This window comes from Ammodytes marinus (assembly GCF_949987685.1).
Source record: "Ammodytes marinus genome assembly, chromosome: 14".
NCBI classification, from domain to species: Eukaryota; Metazoa; Chordata; class Actinopteri; order Uranoscopiformes; family Ammodytidae; genus Ammodytes; species Ammodytes marinus.
The window spans coordinates 12030903-12050221 of NC_137218.1; the positions used below are offsets into that span (position 1 = coordinate 12030903).

Below are 19319 nucleotides of genomic sequence, written 5' to 3' on the forward strand. Positions count from 1 at the left end.
CACACTGTTGCTTTATAATGCTATCTAGCAGCTAACGTTAGCTTCGCCACGAGCTAGCAAGGTGTCACATTGACCTTTGCTGGCTGCTGGTAATTGTTTAGCCCTAATAAACTAGTAGTTGACTAAAACATGTTAATGTGCTTAACAGCGAAATTGCAGTCTTTTTTTCTGTGACTGCAAGGTCAAATGTAAGGCTGCGATGTATTATTAATATAAAAAAAAAGTATTTTGGTTATTTTTCTCAATCATTGGACAGCACAATTTCCTAAGTCCAAGGTAAAAGTAAAAATATTTTTTTGTTTGCAATTTTGGATATCTTAAATATTATGTTGTTTGTTTTACATGTTTTATCCTGCTTAAACATGAAAAAGCACCAGCAAACAGATTGAGGCATGCAGACTATCTTTTACACTTTATTGTAATGGTTGTCTTCCTCACAGGTAATATCATCGGAACTTTTCAGTTGAAGGCCTTATAAAGTTGCTCTGATAATATCAAAAATAAGAAATTCTGGTGCTCTTGTAAAATGAGGCCTTTTGTTGATTATGCAAACCTTAACACTAACATGTTTTCAATTTTCTTGTAGGTTGCGTGAGAAGCATGGCAGACCAGGAAGGGTCTAAATACAGTCCTAGGAGAGGTGCTGCTAGTTTTCAGTCTCTGTCAGACTTTGAGCCAAGCCTGCACGCTCGCCGTCTTCGGCTCCGCCTCACAGATGATGTGCCTGATTATAGTGGTGCTACTCGGTTGAGGTAAAACAAAAGGATGGCAGTGTTGTATTGCGGTTACAGGGACACTAGACTAGGCAAGGTGAATTTTATTTTTTATAACGCAGTGCATACCCAAGGGAAAACACAAAGGAAATAAGAGAGAAAGAAGGTGGAGAAGAATATTAATTAGTATGATGTTACTTTTAATAATAATGATTGCACTAATTATCAACGCCGTTCTCAACAAGAGTCAAATAACAACCACCTTATCGCTGAATGTCATTTTCCGAGTAGAAGATTTTACTTTTTATACAGGTTCTTCCAAGTCTAAAGATGGGCAGAAATTGTTCAGTCCATGTATAATATTAACCATGTCTTTAAACATGACAGATTCACTGTAACTCTTCTCACTCTTGCATTTGGCTTAACTAATCCATTTATCTGTTGCGTTCCTAAGCGCAGACCTCCTCAATAAAACCAAGCTGTAACTGGTCCTTTTTCATCAGCAAATTGGCCTTTTGTTTTGCCACAGCTGCTTGTTACCGATGTTTCAGGACGGGTAGGTGAGGAGCCTGCTGGCGTGTGTCCAGTTTAAATTGGATGTAGTCACTGTCAGTTACTGAAGCTCATTAAGAGTTAACCCATACTTTCAGGACAGAGGACAACCCACTGGCTCATTTGGTTGTGACAAATGTCAAGTATTTGGTTAGCATCTTCCTCGATACTTTGTTGCCTTAGTCATCCCCTCTTTTTCTTCTCTATCTGTCAACTAAAACTCTACATTTTTAATTGCAAACTGAAATAACATCAGAAACTTCTTTGAGGTTTTTCAGCTGAAAACTCAAATGTAATTGAAGTGGTTTGATCTCATTTGTGAGGGATTTCTTCACACTTCTACTGAAACATGAAGGTAGCGAAAATGATTTATTAGGCACTGGTGGGCCTTGTAATACCTCAACCGCCCCTCCCTGCTCAGCACAATCATCTGGAATGTTTTTGCACTGAGAGGAAAGCATAGTCAAATTGTGTTCATAATTACAATTGCTACTAATATAATGCAAAACGGGGGTGATGGAAATCTCAAATTACTGGCAGCCACATTTGATTTGACATGCTATTTTAACCGTGAATCTTCATTGACATCCATCCAGACATAATGAGGGAGCTGCCTCAGTTTAAAATGTTTAATATGGTCATTGTATTTGTAACCTCTTAGGGAACATCTGCAAGCTTCCGGAAACCATGATCGAGATAAAGAAGCTTTACTTCTTGAAGGAGGTGACAGACCAAGACTGGAGAAGGCTGCCATCCTAAAACCCAGCGATAAACTTGATCTTAGCAAAATCCTGTTGGATGATGAGGTAATGTCAGCGTTTCACTCTACTTATTGAAAATGGTAAGTGCATTAAGATATTGTCAAGGATTTCACCTAGTTATTTGATCACAAAAGATATGTCAGCTCTAGCTGAAGCTTTCGTGGTTAGTAAACATTTGCAACCTTATCTTCTTATTATAACTTTGATTCTACACTGACCATCTGAAATGATGTTGGAATACATTACGGTATAAAGCAATAATTGAGAAAATGCAAATCAAATTGAAATCTCAACACCTGTTCATCATATCATACCAGCCAACTGGAGGGGTTCAACACCATCTGCAGCAACCTTGTCACTCTGGCTATGACCAATAGAATCTTACTTATTAATTTATTTTGATTGAACCTTTATTTAGTCGCACACATAAGTTATCAACATATAAGTTATCGACATACCGGTCATTCAATAAAGAGACAACAATAAAGCATGTCATAAAAAGCATAAAAGTAAGAAGTGCACAAGGACCAAATTAGTTGTCAGATTTGAAATACTTTGTACAAGAGCAAACCCCAACATGTTCTAACAACACTGCAGTATGCCTTCCTAAATGTCTACAGAAGTAGGTTCAAGGTTGACAAAAGGATTAAAAAAGATCCCTATTTTTACTAGAATTATTTTCTTTTCCTCAGGACGAAGACTCTGATGGGGACACAATTGTCCTCTCTCTTCCCGGTATGTCACCTGCTGAAAGCATACACTCGGATGAAGAGCTCCTCCTGGATCAGATCGTGGACTTCAGGATTCCGGACATGAGCTTAAAGACTGAAGGTTTAACAGTCGTCAGGATTTCAGTATATAAATGTAGTCAGGATTTTCCCTAAATCATTGCAGTAATCATGACTGTTTGCCGGAGCCCCTGCAGCTAGTTCAGAATGCTGAAACCCATCTGGTGTTCAGTCACTCTCTCCATGTCTCCCACACCACTCTGTTCTTTTCAAAATTGAAAACAAAACTGTATTTTGTGAGAATACCAGGCTAGTGATTGAAATTAAAGCCCTCCATGAATAATGAAATATCAATCTGAGAGATGACACCAAATGAAAAAATTGATTTGGTTGACTCTTTGACAAAAGTACAATTACGGTTTCTGTGACTACATTTTAGTAAGTGTATGTAAGTATATGACTCAGGGTCTGCTTCATTCTTAATGCATTGGGCCTCAGGGGAAAAAACATGTTGATGCAGAAGGCTTTTGTGCTTAGATGGAGGTGGATGGAGAGTAAATATGGAAAAACACTTTCTGACTTGTTTGTGATTAAAAGAAAAGGATAACAATAAAAATAGTCAGTCAATCTACTAACAGATACAGTGCAGCAGTAGCAAATGAAATGTGAGCACTACTTATCACTCATATTTGAAAAAGTTTTCAGAACAGCACAGACATGTTTATGTCAAATGCATTGTCTCTCTGAATAATACAGCTGTGCTTTTTGTTTTGTTTTTATATTTCTTCCAGTCTGGCGAACTGACTGGCACAAGAATCACATGGCAGTAATAAGTAGTGAGAAGTTTGACAGCCTCCTGAAGATGTGTCCTGATTTCCATGGTTGCAAGAGCCACATGGCAGCATTTGTGTTGACAAGAAGTAAGCACTTTAGTTATGTTAATGGGCTACTTTACTTTTCTTTAGTTTAACTAATTTGATAAAATGCTTTTTTTTATATATATGTATATATACAGGTCCTTCTCATATAATTAGCATATTGTGATAAAGTTGATTATTTTCCATAATGTAATGATAATAATTGAACTTTCATATATTTTAGATTCATTGCACACCAACTGAAATATTTCAGGTCTTTTGTTGTTTTAATACTGATGATTTTGGCATACAGCTCATGAAAACCCCAAATTCCTATCTCAAAAAATTAGCATATAATGAAAAGGTACTCTAAACGAGCTCTTAACTTAATCATCTGAATCAACTAATTAACTCTAAACACCTGCAAAAGATTCCTGAGGCTTTTAAAAACTCCCAGCCTGGTTCATTACTCAAAACCGCAATCATGGGTAAGACTGCCGACCTGACTGCTGTCTAGAAGGCCATCATTGACACCCTCAAGCAAGAGGGTAAGACACAGAAAGAAATTTCTGAGCGAATAGGCTGTTCCCAGAGTGCTGTATCAAGTCACCTCAGTGGGAAGTCTGTGGGAAGGAAAAAGTGTGGCAGAAAACGCTGCACAACCAGAAGAGGTGACCGGACCCTGAGGAGGATTGTGGAGAAGGGCCGATTCCAGACCTTGGGGGACCTGCAGAAGCAGTGGACTGAGTCTGGAGTAGAAACATCCAGAGCCACCGTGCACAGGCGTGTGCAGGAAATGGGCTACAGGTGCCGCATTCCCCAGGTCAAGCCACTTTTGAACCAGAAACAGCGGCAGAAGCGCCTGACCTGGGCTACAGAGAAGCAGCACTGGACTGTTGCTCAGTGGTCCAAAGTACTTTTTTCGGATGAAAGCAAATTTTGCATGTCATTCGGAAATCAAGGTGCCAGAGTCTGGAGGAAGACTGGGGAGAAGGAAATGCCAAAATGCCTGAAGTCCAGTGTCAAGTACCCACAGTCAGTGATGGTCTGGGGTGCCATGTCAGCTGCTGGTGTTGGTCCACTGTGTTTTATCAAAGGCAGGGTCAATGCAGCTAGCTATCAGGAGATTTTGGAGCATTTCATGCTTCCATCTGCTGAAAAGCTTTATGGAGATGAAGATTTAATTTTTCAACAAGACCTGGCACCTGCTCACAGTGCCAAAACCACTGGTAAATGGTTTATTGACCATGGTATTACTGTGCTCAATTGGCCTGCCAACTCTCCTGACCCATAGAGAATCTGTGGGATATTGTGAAGAGGAAGTTGAGAGACACCAAACCCAACACTGTGGATGAGCTTAAGGCCGCTATCGAAGCATCCTGGGCCTCCATAACACCTCAGCAGTGCCACAGGCTGATTGCCTCCATGCCACGCCGCATTGAAGCAGTCATTTCTGCGAAAGGATTCCCGACCAAGTATTGAGTGCATAACTGAACATAATTATTTGAAGGTTGACTTTGTTGTATTAAAAAGACTTTTCTTTTATTGGTCGGATGAAATATGCTAATTTTTTGAGATAGGGATTTTTGGTTTTTCTTTACTTTTTTGCCAAAATCATCAATATTAAAACAATAAAAGGCTTGAACTACTTCAGTTGTGTGTAATGAATCTAAAATATATGAAAGTCTAATGTTTATCAGTACATTACAGAAAATATTGAACTTCATCACAATATGCTAATTATATGAGAAGGACCTGTATATATACAGTATCTCACAAAAGTGAGTACACCCAGGGGCGCCCTTAGCTCAGTTGGTAGGGCGTCCCCCCATGGGCCTCGGCCAGCAGCGCACCCGGATTCGATTCCAGCCCGCGGTCGTTCTCTGCATGTCACTCCCCTCTCTGCCCCATTTCAACTCTGTCTCTACACTGTCAATAAAGCATAAAAATGCAAAAAAATATATTAAAAAAAAAAAAAAAGTGAGTACACCCCTCACATTTCTTCAAATATTTCATTATATCTCTTCATGGGATAACACTAAAGAAATGACACTTTGATACAATGTGAAGTAGTCAGTGTACAGCTAGTATAACAGTGTTAATTTACTGTTCCCTCAAATTAATTGAAACACAGCCATTAATGTTTAAATCATACTGGTCTTTGGGTGCAATTTGGACATTTTCACTTAGGGGTGTACTCACTTTTGTTGCCAGCACTTTAGACAGTAATGGCTGTGTGTCGAGTTATTTTGAGGGGACAGTAAATTTACACTGTTATACAAGCTGTACACTGACTACTTTACATTGTATCAAAGTGGCATTTCTTCAGTGTTGTCCCATGAAAAGATATACCGTATTTTCCGCACTATAAGCCGCACTGGACTATAAGCCGCAGGTGTTATAATGTTTAATTACCATATGTAAGAGTTTGTGCGCAGAGGGGATTGTCGGGAAAGAGATGGCTGCTTGAGGAAGCTCCCATTTATTAACATTTCAACAAACAAGTTGCATATTTGCATAACGTATTCAAGTGTTACCATTTAGTGCAATAGTAGCTACTAGGGATGGGCACGAGTGTTTTCGCTACTCGTGTGATCGCTTGCATTCCTCGAGGATCAATCGATTCCTCATTAAACTTTTTTCTATTTTTAGAACGCAACGCATCTGTCTGCAGAACAACGGTTCACCGCAATAAAGCGCTCAATGCTTATTGTCAAACAGTCACAGTTGCCATATATTAAGGATTTATTTCCACAAGTTTAAAACACATTTTCCTCACTGAAAGTAATTAAATAGATGGGCCACAATTTAAACCGATCGAGTAAGTCTGCGGTGCGGAGAAAAAAAGCATGGCCTAAAAAAAATAGCCTAAGTCACCATTTAAAATAAGAAGGGCAGCAAATAATATAAAATGATTGTCCTACAATTTAAATACATATAAATAACTCACCAAAGCAGATAGTTGTATATCCAACCGCATAATGCTCACTCCGTGTCCGTGAATAATTACCGCGACTAATTCCTCATTAACGGAACGTTACACCGGTCGGTTTTTGAATCTTATCCCCATATTCCCTATTGAAGGCTTCTTAACTGTTGTTGGCTCGGAGCGAATGTGCCTGAAGTAAGCCTTGCTTCTTCTTTACTTTTATTTCCAAGCGAAGAGCACCTTGCAGGCTCACCTGGAGTCTACTCATTCTAACTGAGAGTAACAGGTGTCATCTCCCCTTTTTATAAATGTAACTTTATCATCTGCTTTGAAATAATTGGACAGTTATATTCCTGAAAATGTTCTAGAGAAAGGAGAGACCGTGTTCAGCTCCCAGGTGCCGTGAAGAACACAGGCTGCGCTGCGTTGGCACGGAGGTGGCAGTTATTTGCAGTTGCTGTTTGACACAACGCTCAGTTTATTGCACTTGCATCAAAATATTTAATTTTGTTAAACTTTATTTTATCCGTTTTGTGCTGTTTTGTACACGTATTAGGGCTGTCAAATTAATGCGTTAATTTCGATTAATTAATCACAGAAAAATTAACGCAGATTAATCGCACTTCTATAATGCCTTTTGACCCGGTGCAAAAGTGGTGCGGAGCTGCACCTGTAGCTCGCCGGGCCGGGCGCGTGGGTTAAAGAGAGAAAGGTAAAGAGAGAAGCAAGGGAAAGGGGCCGACTTGAGGGCTCTATGGACGGTTTATGGGATGCAAGAAGGTAGGGAGACATCTTACTTAATCCTCCGCAGTGTCCGTGCATTATTTATTTAGTGGGTGCAACAATGTAGGCTAGGTTCAAAACAGTGAGTAGGCCATATCTCTCAATCTTCCTCCAATTTTGTTTGCTAGCTGTCTAGCACCCGCCCCGTGTGTGTGTGTGTGTGTGTGTGTGTCAATATTTTTGCCTATGAGTAAGCTACGAAATGGTGGCAGTGCAGCGCTGTCTGTTGTGGGAGATGGAAAGTCGTAATTTTGTCTGCTTGTTTTTTTGAGAAAATTCGGCGCTAGTTCATGTATAAAGCTGGCTGAGGGAAGGAGACAGAAGTTACGAGAGACGGAGAGCGAGCGAGCGAGAGAGAGAGAGAGAGAGACACAGAGAAACAAACTGTAGTAGGCTATACAGCTGTTTACAAACAGGTATAAAAGTGTCATATAAGTATGCGATTAATTTAGATTAATTAATCACAGAGCCTGTAATTAACTCGATTAATTTTTTAATCGCTTGACAGCCCTAACACGTATATAACATTTTAAAATAGGGGCGGCTGCGGCCCGCCAGCCTAAAGGCTACAGTCACTAAAAAAATAAACGATTTTCCTCATCCACCAATCGAGTTCATTTGAAACGAGGAGTACTCGATTATTAACGCCCATCCCTAGTAGCTACAGAACATATTCTGTGCTGTGTAATAACAGGGTCGAAAAATGGGGAAAAAGTTGCGGCTTATAGTCCTTAAATTACAGTAATGAAATATTTGAAGAAATGTGAGGGGTGTGCTGACTTTTGTGAGAAACTGTATATATACTTAAAGAGAAATTGATAATTTTCTGTAAAGGTTTGAACTTAATAAACTGGGCCTGTACTAATGACAAAGTCAAATTAAGCTGCCTTTCATTAGTCATATAAAGGTTTTTTTTTATTGAATTTGTCTCAATCATGAATATTTTTTAAATGCAAATAGAAAATATTTAAGTGACAATGATCTTTTTGGTAGGTGTTTACAAACGTTTAAACTGTTGTTTACTCCAAGTGTGTTGCCTTTATAATTACTCAACGAAGCCTGTATGATTGAGTATGACCTGCAAATCCTTTCAGCCACATGCTATGGTTTGAATGTAGACTGATGAGGAAGGCAAATCAATGGCATTTCACTCTAGCTAACATCAAGGTATTTTATATCCAGGTTTTTAAAATGTATTGTTATATCTCTGCCGTTCTGGCTCCGTTTATATTTACTACAGCTGAAGTTAGTAATAGGTTGAAAATGGTCTGATTTCCTCCATAGAAGTGATGGATACAGCAGGTCGTCTATGTGAGCATTACAAGGTGGTGGCATTGGGAGCTGGCCGTTCGAGCTGCAGCAAGTGGCTTTGCTACAACGGGACAATGGTCCATGACAGCCACGCAATCGTCATCGCCAGACGGGCTCTCCGAAGGTAAAACAAGGGGCGAAGAACAACCTCATGCATATCCCTAATGTCCATTTTCACAATTTACAAAATGTTCAGTTTAAATACATATTAAAACATGAATACATATTTCCTTTTCCTTATTGATACAATGATGAATTCACGACTAGTCTGTTCATTACTTGTTAGCACTGGCAGCGTGGATCAGCTCGCTCACTCTTTCCTACCATTGATGGTGCTTCTGTTGCATTCAAAGTGCCGGTGTGTTTCAAAGTGAGTGATATTTCCTGGCTTGTGTTCAGGTTTCTGTATAAACAGCTCTTGCTGTTCTTTGAAGCTGATCCAAAGGCCAAAGAGAACTGCATTTTCGAGAGTAGTGCAGACAGCCACCAGCTTCAGCTCAAACCCCAGATCAGTCTGCATCTCTACACCAATCAGTGTCCTGAGGGAGCAGCTAAGAACTTCTACTTCAAGTACGGCAGTCTGTTATTACCTCCCTTTGAGGGTTTCTTCAACCATATTTATCCTGTGTGCTTTGTTTAAAGCAATATTTTGCACTGTGTACGTGAAATGCCTCTGCATGATGAAATTATGGATTTCATTCCTGTCTAGGGGCAATGCAAACAGCACTTGGTTATCTCTGAAGCTGCAATATCACGCCAAGGGGCTGCTGGTCCCTGTAGCCTACCTTGACCCGAGTCTCTGGGGCGCCAGAGTCTGTTGCATGTCTGGTAGTGACAAGTTGTGCCGCTGGACTGTCACAGGAGTTCAGGGTGCATTACTGAGCCACTTCATCCAGCCACTCTACATCACCAGCATGGTGCTAGGTAAAGAGCCTCAAAACCATTCATTTACATTTTTGGAAATATGTATGGGCAGAGATTTGTGTCAGTAGAACTTGAATTTGAATTGATCGACTTGAATATGAATTGATCAACCTGCATTTGAATTATTGATACTTGAATTCGAATTTATACACTTGAATATGAATTATCCATTTGAATTTGAATTAATTGTACTTGAATCTGAATTTTATTTACTTGAATCTGAATCAGTTAATATTCCAAATGACTTTCAAATAAAAATTCAAAATTCAAGTTTTCAAATTCAAGTAGAAAAAATTCAAGTAGAAAAAATTCAAGTTGAAAAAATTCAAGTAGAAAAAATTCAAGTAGAAAAAATTCAGATTCGAGTAGAGATGTGCACATCCGGGTTCTTTGAGGAAGAGCAATCGAGTGCAGATCTCTGATCCTAGGCTACAGCGTCCGGCCGGTGACCGTTATTGAACGTTCAGGAAATATAAAGTCATACATTAATTTGTTTAATCATCGTCTGTGTTTTGACCTCTTGTTTTATAATCGAAGTATCTTTTAGAACACTAATCACGTTTCAGTAATGAAACTTAAAGTAGTTATAATATCGCCAATAGGCTATATCAGGGGTGTCCAAACTACGGCCCGCGGGCCAACTGCGGCCCGCGGCCCGCTTTTTATTGGCCCGCGGCCGATTTTAAGAATATAATGTAATATGGCCCTTTAAAAAAAAAAAAAAAAAAAAAATTTTTTTTTTTTTTTTTGCATTTCTTAGTTAACCCACTAGTGCAGGGGTGTCAAACACTGATTGATTGGCCTGTGGCACATTTTAAAAATATAATGTAATATGGCGCTTTTAATTTTTAAATAATTTAAATGCACTCATTATATTACAGAGAAATATGTCCCATAAAAGAAAAAGAGCCCATCCCAGAGGACCCTGCATAATATTTTATTTTAAATTAATATTATTATGGAAAATCTATGTCCTTCTCCAATAGCTTCTAATTCATCTGACACAGTGTCTCCATTTTTTTTTCATACAAAATTAATACTTAAAACTTAATTTCCCTCTCAAAGTGCACCAGATTCATGCATTTCACTTTAAAAACGTAAAAAAATCTCCCGGGGGGGCATACCCCCGGACCCCCCTAGGAGGGTCGAGACCTCGGCTGGATACTATTTTCACCCTGCTGGATATTGGACGCAAAGGCAGAAAACACTGGATGTATCATTGGCATATAAGCAAGAGGGGAAATGTGTCTGTTTAATGTGCAAGGAAAGTGTTACCGTGAAGAAGGATTACAATTTACGAAGACACTATGAAACTAAACATCAGAGCAGCTACATGTCCTGATAAATGTGTTATTTTTGCAAAGTGGCCCGGCCCTTCGTAGATTTTTCTGTATGTGGCCCTCAGTGAAAAAAGTTTGGACACCCCTGGGCTATATCAATGAAAACAGACGGTCAAACAGCGTCCAAATGAGCTAAAATCCTAAATACAATAAACAGTAACATGGCAAACTTATTTTTAGGTAAGCTAATTGATTATTTATTAATTTCTACACACGTTTACATGTTTAGAGGCGAAGGATTCCTCCGACGCTCTCTGTCCGGCTTATCAGACAGCACTCAGCTGTCTGTCAGTTGAGCTGGACAAGCAAACGTAAAATCATCAGGAAATTATAAAAACATCCCGATGGAGATTTCTATGCAGTGATTTTGCTTTAACTGTCCTACAGGGTTACGTTGTGTGGCAGTGACACTATTTCTTCAGTCGGAGCTACAGCGTAAAGTGAAAACAAACTCAGAGTAGGTCAAATCACCTATCCAGCAGACCCACGGCGTATGTTGCTGAAACTGTTAGTTTCCACTAACTCAGAGCGAACAAACTCTGGGTTGCCTCAAAACCACCTAAAACAGGCCCCAATTCTTCAGACAAAGTAGCCTATGAATAGCCTACTGGCATTGTGAGTTAAAAAAAAAAATACTAAAAACGATGCCCTTTGAAACACATAGGCCTAGGCCTAATTTATTTTAACTGTTCGCGATCTGACAACTGTCGTGCAGTCATTCATAAACGCTTAGGCTACAATAAATAAGAGATGAATATAAATGGGACGTTGGAAGTAATAGGGGTGCGGCCGCACCCCCCCTCACCACCGCCTGCACCCCCTCTCCGCCCCCCTACACTTTGCCCTGTGCTCCCGCGATTGCTCTGTAAACAGTCTCATAGCCTGTCCTCTTTCCCATCTCCTGCTCCCTCACATCAACTTGACAGAGCATAAATATGTATACACTATAATATATATATATGCCCGTCGAATTTCTTCTCCGTGCCCAGGACAAGATTACGTTTGTGCCCCGCCTTCCCATGCGCACTTCGGTAGAGTCAGAGTGCTGAGGGGTGCGCACTAATGAGCATCAGGTTATCATTACAAATCCAGGTTAATGGCACAAAGCAGTAGCCTAGATAACTTCAACATAGTCACTATACGTTCCCTCTGTCTGCTAAGCGCAGGGGGGAGAGAGAGAGAGAAAGAGAGGATGCAATGGTCACCTGCTCCTCCAAGGAGAGATGACAGCGAGAGCGATCACAGCGGGGCACAATAATAAAGTCACACATCAGAGTTCGGTCTATTCGCACTAGGTCTACTGTTCATTTGCACTGAAGAAAGGTGTTTGGTGAATACAAATTCACCAGAATGCAGGAAATTAAGCATAATGCTCAAAAAAAAAAAGTGCTGTTTGATAAGCCGGACAGAGAGCGTCGGAGGAATCCTTCGCCTCTAAACATGTAAACGTGTGTAGAAATTAATAAATAATCAATTAGCTTACCTAAAAATAAGTTTGCCATGTTACTGTTTATTGTATTTAGGATTTTAGCTCATTTGGACGCTGTTTGACCGTCTGTTTTCATTGATATAGCCTATTGGCGATATTATAACTACTTTAAGTTTCATTACTGAAACGTGATTAGTGTTCTAAAAGATACTTCGATTATAAAACAAGAGGTCAAAAACACAGACGATGATTAAACAAATTAATGTATGACTTTATATTTCCTGAACGTTCAATAACGGTCACCGGCCGGACGCTGTAGCCTAGGATCAGAGATCTGCACTCGATTGCTCTTCCTCAAAGAACCCGGATGTGCACATCTCTACTCGAATCTGAATTTTTTCTACTTGAATTTTTTCTACTTGAATTTTTTCAACTTGAATTTTTTCTACTTGAATTTTTTCTACTTGAATTTGAAAACTTGAATTTTGAATTTTTATTTGAAAGTCATTTGGAATATTAACTGATTCAGATCCAAGTAAATAAAATTCATATTCAAGTACAATTAATTCAAATTCAAATGGATAATTCATATTCAAGTGTATAAATTCGAATTCAAGTATCAATAATTCAAATGCAGGTTGATCAATTCATATTCAAGTCGATCAATTCAAATTCAAGTTCTACTGACACAAATCTCTGCCCATAAATATGCCCATTGACTGATATCTGTACACTAAATATGGAGCTGCAACCAGTAGCATGTGACTCTATGTAAAAAGGATTTTTCCTTTTTAATGCATTTGTATAGATGAAAATCTAACTGGATGTTTTATGAGAGTTAATGAGCTTTACAGGTGCTGGTAGGCAGATTTTTTTGGCAAAGCAAGGCTTACTTTTCCCCTTCCCCATGTTTCCAGTCTTTCTGATAAGCTAAGAAAATTGGCTTTTGGCTGTAGCTTCATAGGTTATAGGGATGGGCATGATTAATCATTGATCTTTAAGAATTTTGACAATCACCTGACCTTTTTATCAATCAGTCATTTTCATTTCATTTAACTTTTATTTATCCTCGAGAGACCAATTGAGGTGACTCTCATTTACAATGACGTCGAGTTCAATCAAAATCGATCGAAAAGAGGGTGTTTTGTGTAGTGTGAGTCCTGAAGCAATGCAATGAATTTCACCATGTGGCAGCAACATAGACTGTATGGGCAGCAACATACACATCTTACCAGCAGGCGGCGATACTTAGGTTCTAAGAATATAAATATGACAACTTGTTTTGTAAACCTTGCAAAAAGTTGAACCTAAACTGCCTTGTCTTAATGGTTGTTGTTTGACTAGAAGTTATTTAGAGTAAAAACACTTACATACAGTCTGTGGTAAAAACACTGTATTTTAAATCTTGGCAATAAAAAAAAAAAAAAATATTAAATCGATAGTTGATCGTTAATTTTCCGATCATCGATCAAGGACATTTCTTAAAACGCCCATCCCTAATAAATTGTACCGTATTTTCCGCACCATAAGCCGCACTGGACTATAAGCCGCAGGTGTTATAATGTTTAATTACCATATGTAAGAGTTTGTGCACAGAGGGGATTGTCGGGAAAGAGATGGCTGTTTGAGGAAGCTCCCATTTATTAACATTTCAACGAACAAGTTGCATATTTGAATAACGTATTCAAGTGTTACCATTTAGAGCAATAATAGCTACTAGGGATGGGCACGAGTGTTTTCACTACTCGTGTGATCGCTTGCATTCCTCGAGGATCAAACGATTCCTCGTTCAACTTTTTTCTATTTTTAGAACGCAACGCATCTGTCTGCAGAACAACGGTTCACCGCAATAAAGCGCTCAATGCTTATTGTCAAACAGTCAAAGTTGCCATATGATATTAAGGATTTATTTCCACAAGTTTAAAACACATTTTCCTCACTGAAAGTAATTAAATAGACGGGCCACAATTTAAACCGATCGAGTAGGTCTGCGATGGGGAGAAAAAAAGAGAAAAAAAGCATGGGCTGTAGTTGTAACAAAAAGATATAGCCTAAGTCACCATTTAAAATAAGAAGGGCAGCAAATAATATAAAATGATTGTCCCACAATTTAAATACATATAAATAACTCACCAAAGCAGATAGTTGTATATCCAACCGCGTAATGCTCACTCCGTGTCCGTGAATAATTGCCGCGACTAATTCCTCATTAACGGAACGTTACACCGGTCGGTTTTTGAATCTTATCCCCATATTCCCTATTGAAGGCTTCTTAACTGTTGTTGGCTCGGAGCGAATGTGCCTGAAGTAAGCCTTGCTTCTTCTTTACTTTTCTTTCCAAGCGGAGAGCACCTTGCATGCTCACCTGGAGTCTACTCTTTACTAACTGAGAGTAACAGGTGTCATCTCCCCTTTTTATAAACGTAATTTTATCATCTGCTTTGAAATAATTGGACAGTTATATTCCTGAACATGTTCTGGAGGAAGGAGAGACCGTGTTCAGCTCCCCGGTGCTGTGGAGAACACAGGCTGCGCTGCGTTGGCACGGAGGTGGCAGTTATTTGCAGTTGCTGTTTGACACAACGCTCAGTTTATTGCACTTGCATCAAAATATTTAATTTTGTTAAACTTTATTTTATCCGTTTTGTGCCGTTTTGTACACTTATATATAACATTTTAAAATGGGGCGGCCGCGGTCCGCCGGCCTAAATGCTACAGTCACTAAAAAAAACAAAAAACGATTTTCCTCATCCACCAATCGAGTTCATTTGAAACGAGGAGTACTCGATTACTAACGCCCATCCCTAGTAGCTACAGCACATATACTGTGCTGTGTAATAACAGGGTCGAAAAATGGGGAAAAAGTCGCGGCTTATAGTCCGAAAATGACGGTATTCAGACATGAAACAGAAATAAATTAACAAAAGAAGGTGATTAGCATATTTCCCAAAATGTCACACCATTCCTTGATTTTTGTATTGAAGTCACAATAAAACAATAATAAAAATAAAAAGTTTAAGGTAGTGTGCACAGGAAAACATTTTTGGTAAAATTTCCATTATATAGTAAGTGAGATGTTTTTCAAATGAGCAAACTGAAGCTGTTGAGGTGACATTATATGATGTGTACCTGCTGTAACGGAAAGGATCACAGAAAATCTGTGTGTAATGTTACATGGATTCACGTCTGTCGTTTGTTTGTTAATGTTTGAAATATTTCGAAGCAAATTGAGATTATGTTTATTCAGGGGGCCAGAAGCACTTCAATGAGGAAGTGTCTGATATCACCAACAAACGCCTTGCTGACGGATTAAAGGACTTCCTGCCGCCATTTTACAAAAAACACGACATCTTCTTTGTCTGTGGGGACTATGTGGGGCCGGTCGGGACGTCCTCGCGCCATGATGATCTCAGCATCAACTGGTGCCTCGGAGACAAGGACATTGAAGTTCTGGACAGCTGCAAGGGCTTCATCATTGATGGGTAAGATAGAGATGCATATAAGAAATCCATCTCCTGCACACATTTTCTTTAAAAAGGGAGAAAATGTGCTGTAACTTTACCCTGCAAAAACAACCTGGGAACAGTATGGTGCCCTGTACTCCTCGTGACTTAACTACAGCTTACATCATTCACACCCCTGCAGCTAGTTCCAGAGATGGAGTAGAACTGCTGGCAGAGCCTGATGCAGTTTGCTTGTTTGACAGTCTCTGTGAGGCCTGGGGCTCCTGCCATTTCTTGGCTTTGGTGCTGCAGACAACTGCTAATGTCCAGTAGATAGTGTGACACAGACATGGCCCTTACTCCAGGCTGTTCTGTCCTTGAGCAGAGATTACAGCCCAAAATAGATTTGATCCTGCTCTGTGCTGACTGTGTTGCTGCATATTTTGTTTTTTGTCCTGTAGTCTGAACCATCAGTTTTAGGCAACACCATAGTTTGAAGTTTCAGGATGAGCCCTGCTTCAAATTCTGAGCAATACACCTTATGAAATACACACGTGAAAATACATTTAAGGGCATAAATACAGGGTGTGAAGTGTGTAGGATGAGTTAAATAGAAATTTAAATGATAGCAACATACATTAGACTTCTTTAATTTAGTTAAGTAGAATTAGCATGCCGATAGTTTGCTTCTTTAAGCTAAGGTGAAGCAATTTATTGTTTCCTAAAAATCTATGTGTGCACCCAAATCTCTAAAATGATGCCAAGAGGAAAACATGAAATGTGGTTTGTATTAGTAATACAAAATGGAACTAAATCATGTCTATCTCAAATATATCTGCAAGGCAACACACTGAAACAACAAAGAAAAACAGTGCAGCATTCAAAACTCCCTAAAAACAGGCTTTGCAGATATTTTCTTTTTCATTGTTTGGCATTTGTTAAAGGGTGACACCCTTACCAGTTTACCGAACCAAATTACATACCTGCAAACTCGTCGCTTTTCGGCGAAAATCGCCGTTTAGAATCAAAATATATGACCCACGTGAATCGTATAGATCCGAAGAGTTTTTGTTTTTGGGAGGGGTGGGGGGGGGGGTAGCGGCAGCTGCCAGAGAAGTCAGCCAGCGCTTCCCAGACTGGACTGTGTGGGCGAGTTACCGTAGTGTGAGACGAGGGAATATCGTTATCTTGGCAATAAAACATCTTTGGTAGACGTCATGAGTATTGTCCAATCAGCGTTAAGATCGGGCACAAGCATCACTGCTGCCGCTGTGTGTTCAGACTTTAGAATTGGCTAAAAGTCTCAATCAAAACCCTTTTGATAATAAAAAATTAGAGGCTTTGATTAAACACTGTCAATTCTTCAGAGGTTAATGTAACAGCCTACTGAAACAGAAACTATACGGAGGGACGCAGCTCACGCTGTCGCGCTGTCAGTTTGCCGACATGGCTCTCTGTTAGACTCGAGACATAGAAAAAGATCGCGGAAGCCGTTCCCGTAGACAAAGTTAACGGGCAGGATATCCCCGACTGATTTCATCCATCAAACCACAGAGTTTTTTCTGAGCGGCGTCTCACTCGCTCACTGGGTCTCCCGGGTCCCGGTGATTTTCACCGTCACAGCGATCGACTCGCTGCTTTGCTGGGGCGGAGACTTTGTGTGAAGGTGATTTAACATCACGGTCGTAGACGAATGTTATAACTTTATGCTGCATAGTTTGCACTGCACTGTTGACCCACACAGGACTCTTAAGTGAAGCTGACAGTTTAATGAGCGCACATTGCAGAAATGAAGTGTCTGCAGTGCGCTCACAATCAGAGCCGACCGACAGGCCCCCTCCCCGCCCCCCCAATTTATTTTTATTTTTATTTTTTAGTTTGTGTGTTTGATATTAACATCATATTATTATATCATACAAAAAAAATAATACAATGTTTTGATCTAGATAGCCTAGTTAATAGCCCAATAATTTAATCAGTTCATCTGGGAGGTAATCCAAGTTTAACTGATCACGTCACGTTCACGTCCAGTGTGTATTGTGTTTATTTAAAAACATTTGGAAATGGGGCTCAGATGCCCATGCACTGTATAACCTATTTCAGCCTCATCTGTGGAAAAAAAGATAGCTGGACAACAGAGTTCTTCTGCTTCATTCCTCTTACTGCATTTAAATGTATTCATTATATTACAGAGAAATATGTCCCATAAAAGAAAAAGAGCACCAAGCCCAACCCAGAGGACCCTGCATAATATTTTATTTTAAATGAACATTGTAATGGAAAATCCAAGAAGCTTCTAATTCATCCGACCCAGTGTCTCCAAATTATTTGTTCACACAAAATTCCTCAGATTTAGCCTCTTAATTTCCCTCTCAAAGTGCACCAGATTCATGCATTTCACTTTAAAAAGTTTAAAAAAAATCTCCCGGGGGGGCATACCCCCGGACCCCCCTAGGAGGGTCAGGATCTCAGCTGGCTATTATTTTCACCCAGCTGGACATTGGAGGCAATAGTGGAGAACTCTGGTTGTGTGAATGGTATTTAACCAATAGCCAATCGTTTGGACAGCGAAAAACACCCGACCCCCCTAGAAGGGACGGGTGTTTGTCACCTTTTTCACCTCCTATGAGTTTGCAGGTCTGAAATTAACTGGCTCCTTTCTTCACAAATAGGTTTTCTTGAATATTTGGTATTGGTATAATTGAAATTAACTAATTGGTAATGTCGGTAAATAATGTTACCAATACTGTGTTTATATGAAAAAACTTATAATGCTTTTTCTTTCCTTCTTTCTTATTTCCCAGCTCTCCATCTGTGAGTGGGCCTGGCTTCTCCAGCAGACTTTGCAAAAGAGCCCTGTACAGTTGTTTCCTCCGAGTTGCACAGCTGGGTGGGCATAGCTATCTGCTGGATCTTCCTACCTATCACAGCATCAAGGTGTGTGTGTGCTATAGATAACATGAAGGATTGGTGCTAAATCCTAGAACTGTGGTACTGTAACATCCAAGTGTGCTTTAGGGTGAATGTGTAGTGCATTCTGCAACTATTTAACACAGATGTGATTTCTTATGTTGTAAATGGTTTGTTGTTTTACAGGTGGAAGCAGTGGTCTACCAGACAGTGAAAGATTTGGTCAAACAGCAATTGCTTAACAACCATGCGGGTCCCTGGAGTTCAAAGAAGCTGGTGGACTGCTTTAGCACTTGAATGTTCCTCCCAGTAACAAGCCATGTTGTTTGCGTTCCTCTTGAGATTTAGTTTACTGTCGTTTTGTGAACTTCAATTATTTCCAGTACAGTAACTAGTTTTGATTTATGTATAATATTATTTTCTACAGTTTGTGTAGGTCTAAATAAACAAGACCTCGCTGTTATGCACCACAGTGAAGTAGTCCGCTTGAATGAGTATTGTAAACTGTTGTTTAGTAGCCAAAGGTTTATACTGAGAACTTTGTAGAACCAACCAAATAATGCAATCAGTCACTGGTATACAGAGGGTGTTATGAGCAGATATCTTATAATTCTAAATCAGAATTAGAAATATTGATTA

The 19319-nt window shown here is 39.6% G+C and overlaps 1 protein-coding gene across 1 annotated transcript; it reads left to right on the top strand.

Moving 5' to 3' along the window:
- Positions 1-600: 600 nt before the first annotated feature.
- On the top strand, positions 601-18977 carry adad2 (adenosine deaminase domain containing 2; the record flags this gene model as incomplete). The annotated part of the gene is made up of 10 exons (XM_080040908.1): positions 601-752; positions 1927-2071; positions 2719-2857; positions 3546-3674; positions 8608-8758; positions 9034-9204; positions 9344-9558; positions 15575-15809; positions 18575-18707; positions 18867-18977. The coding sequence occupies 10 exons, from the start codon at positions 601-603 to the stop codon at positions 18975-18977; spliced, it is 1581 nt and encodes a 526-aa protein (XP_079897034.1).
- Positions 18978-19319: the final 342 nt, after the last annotated feature.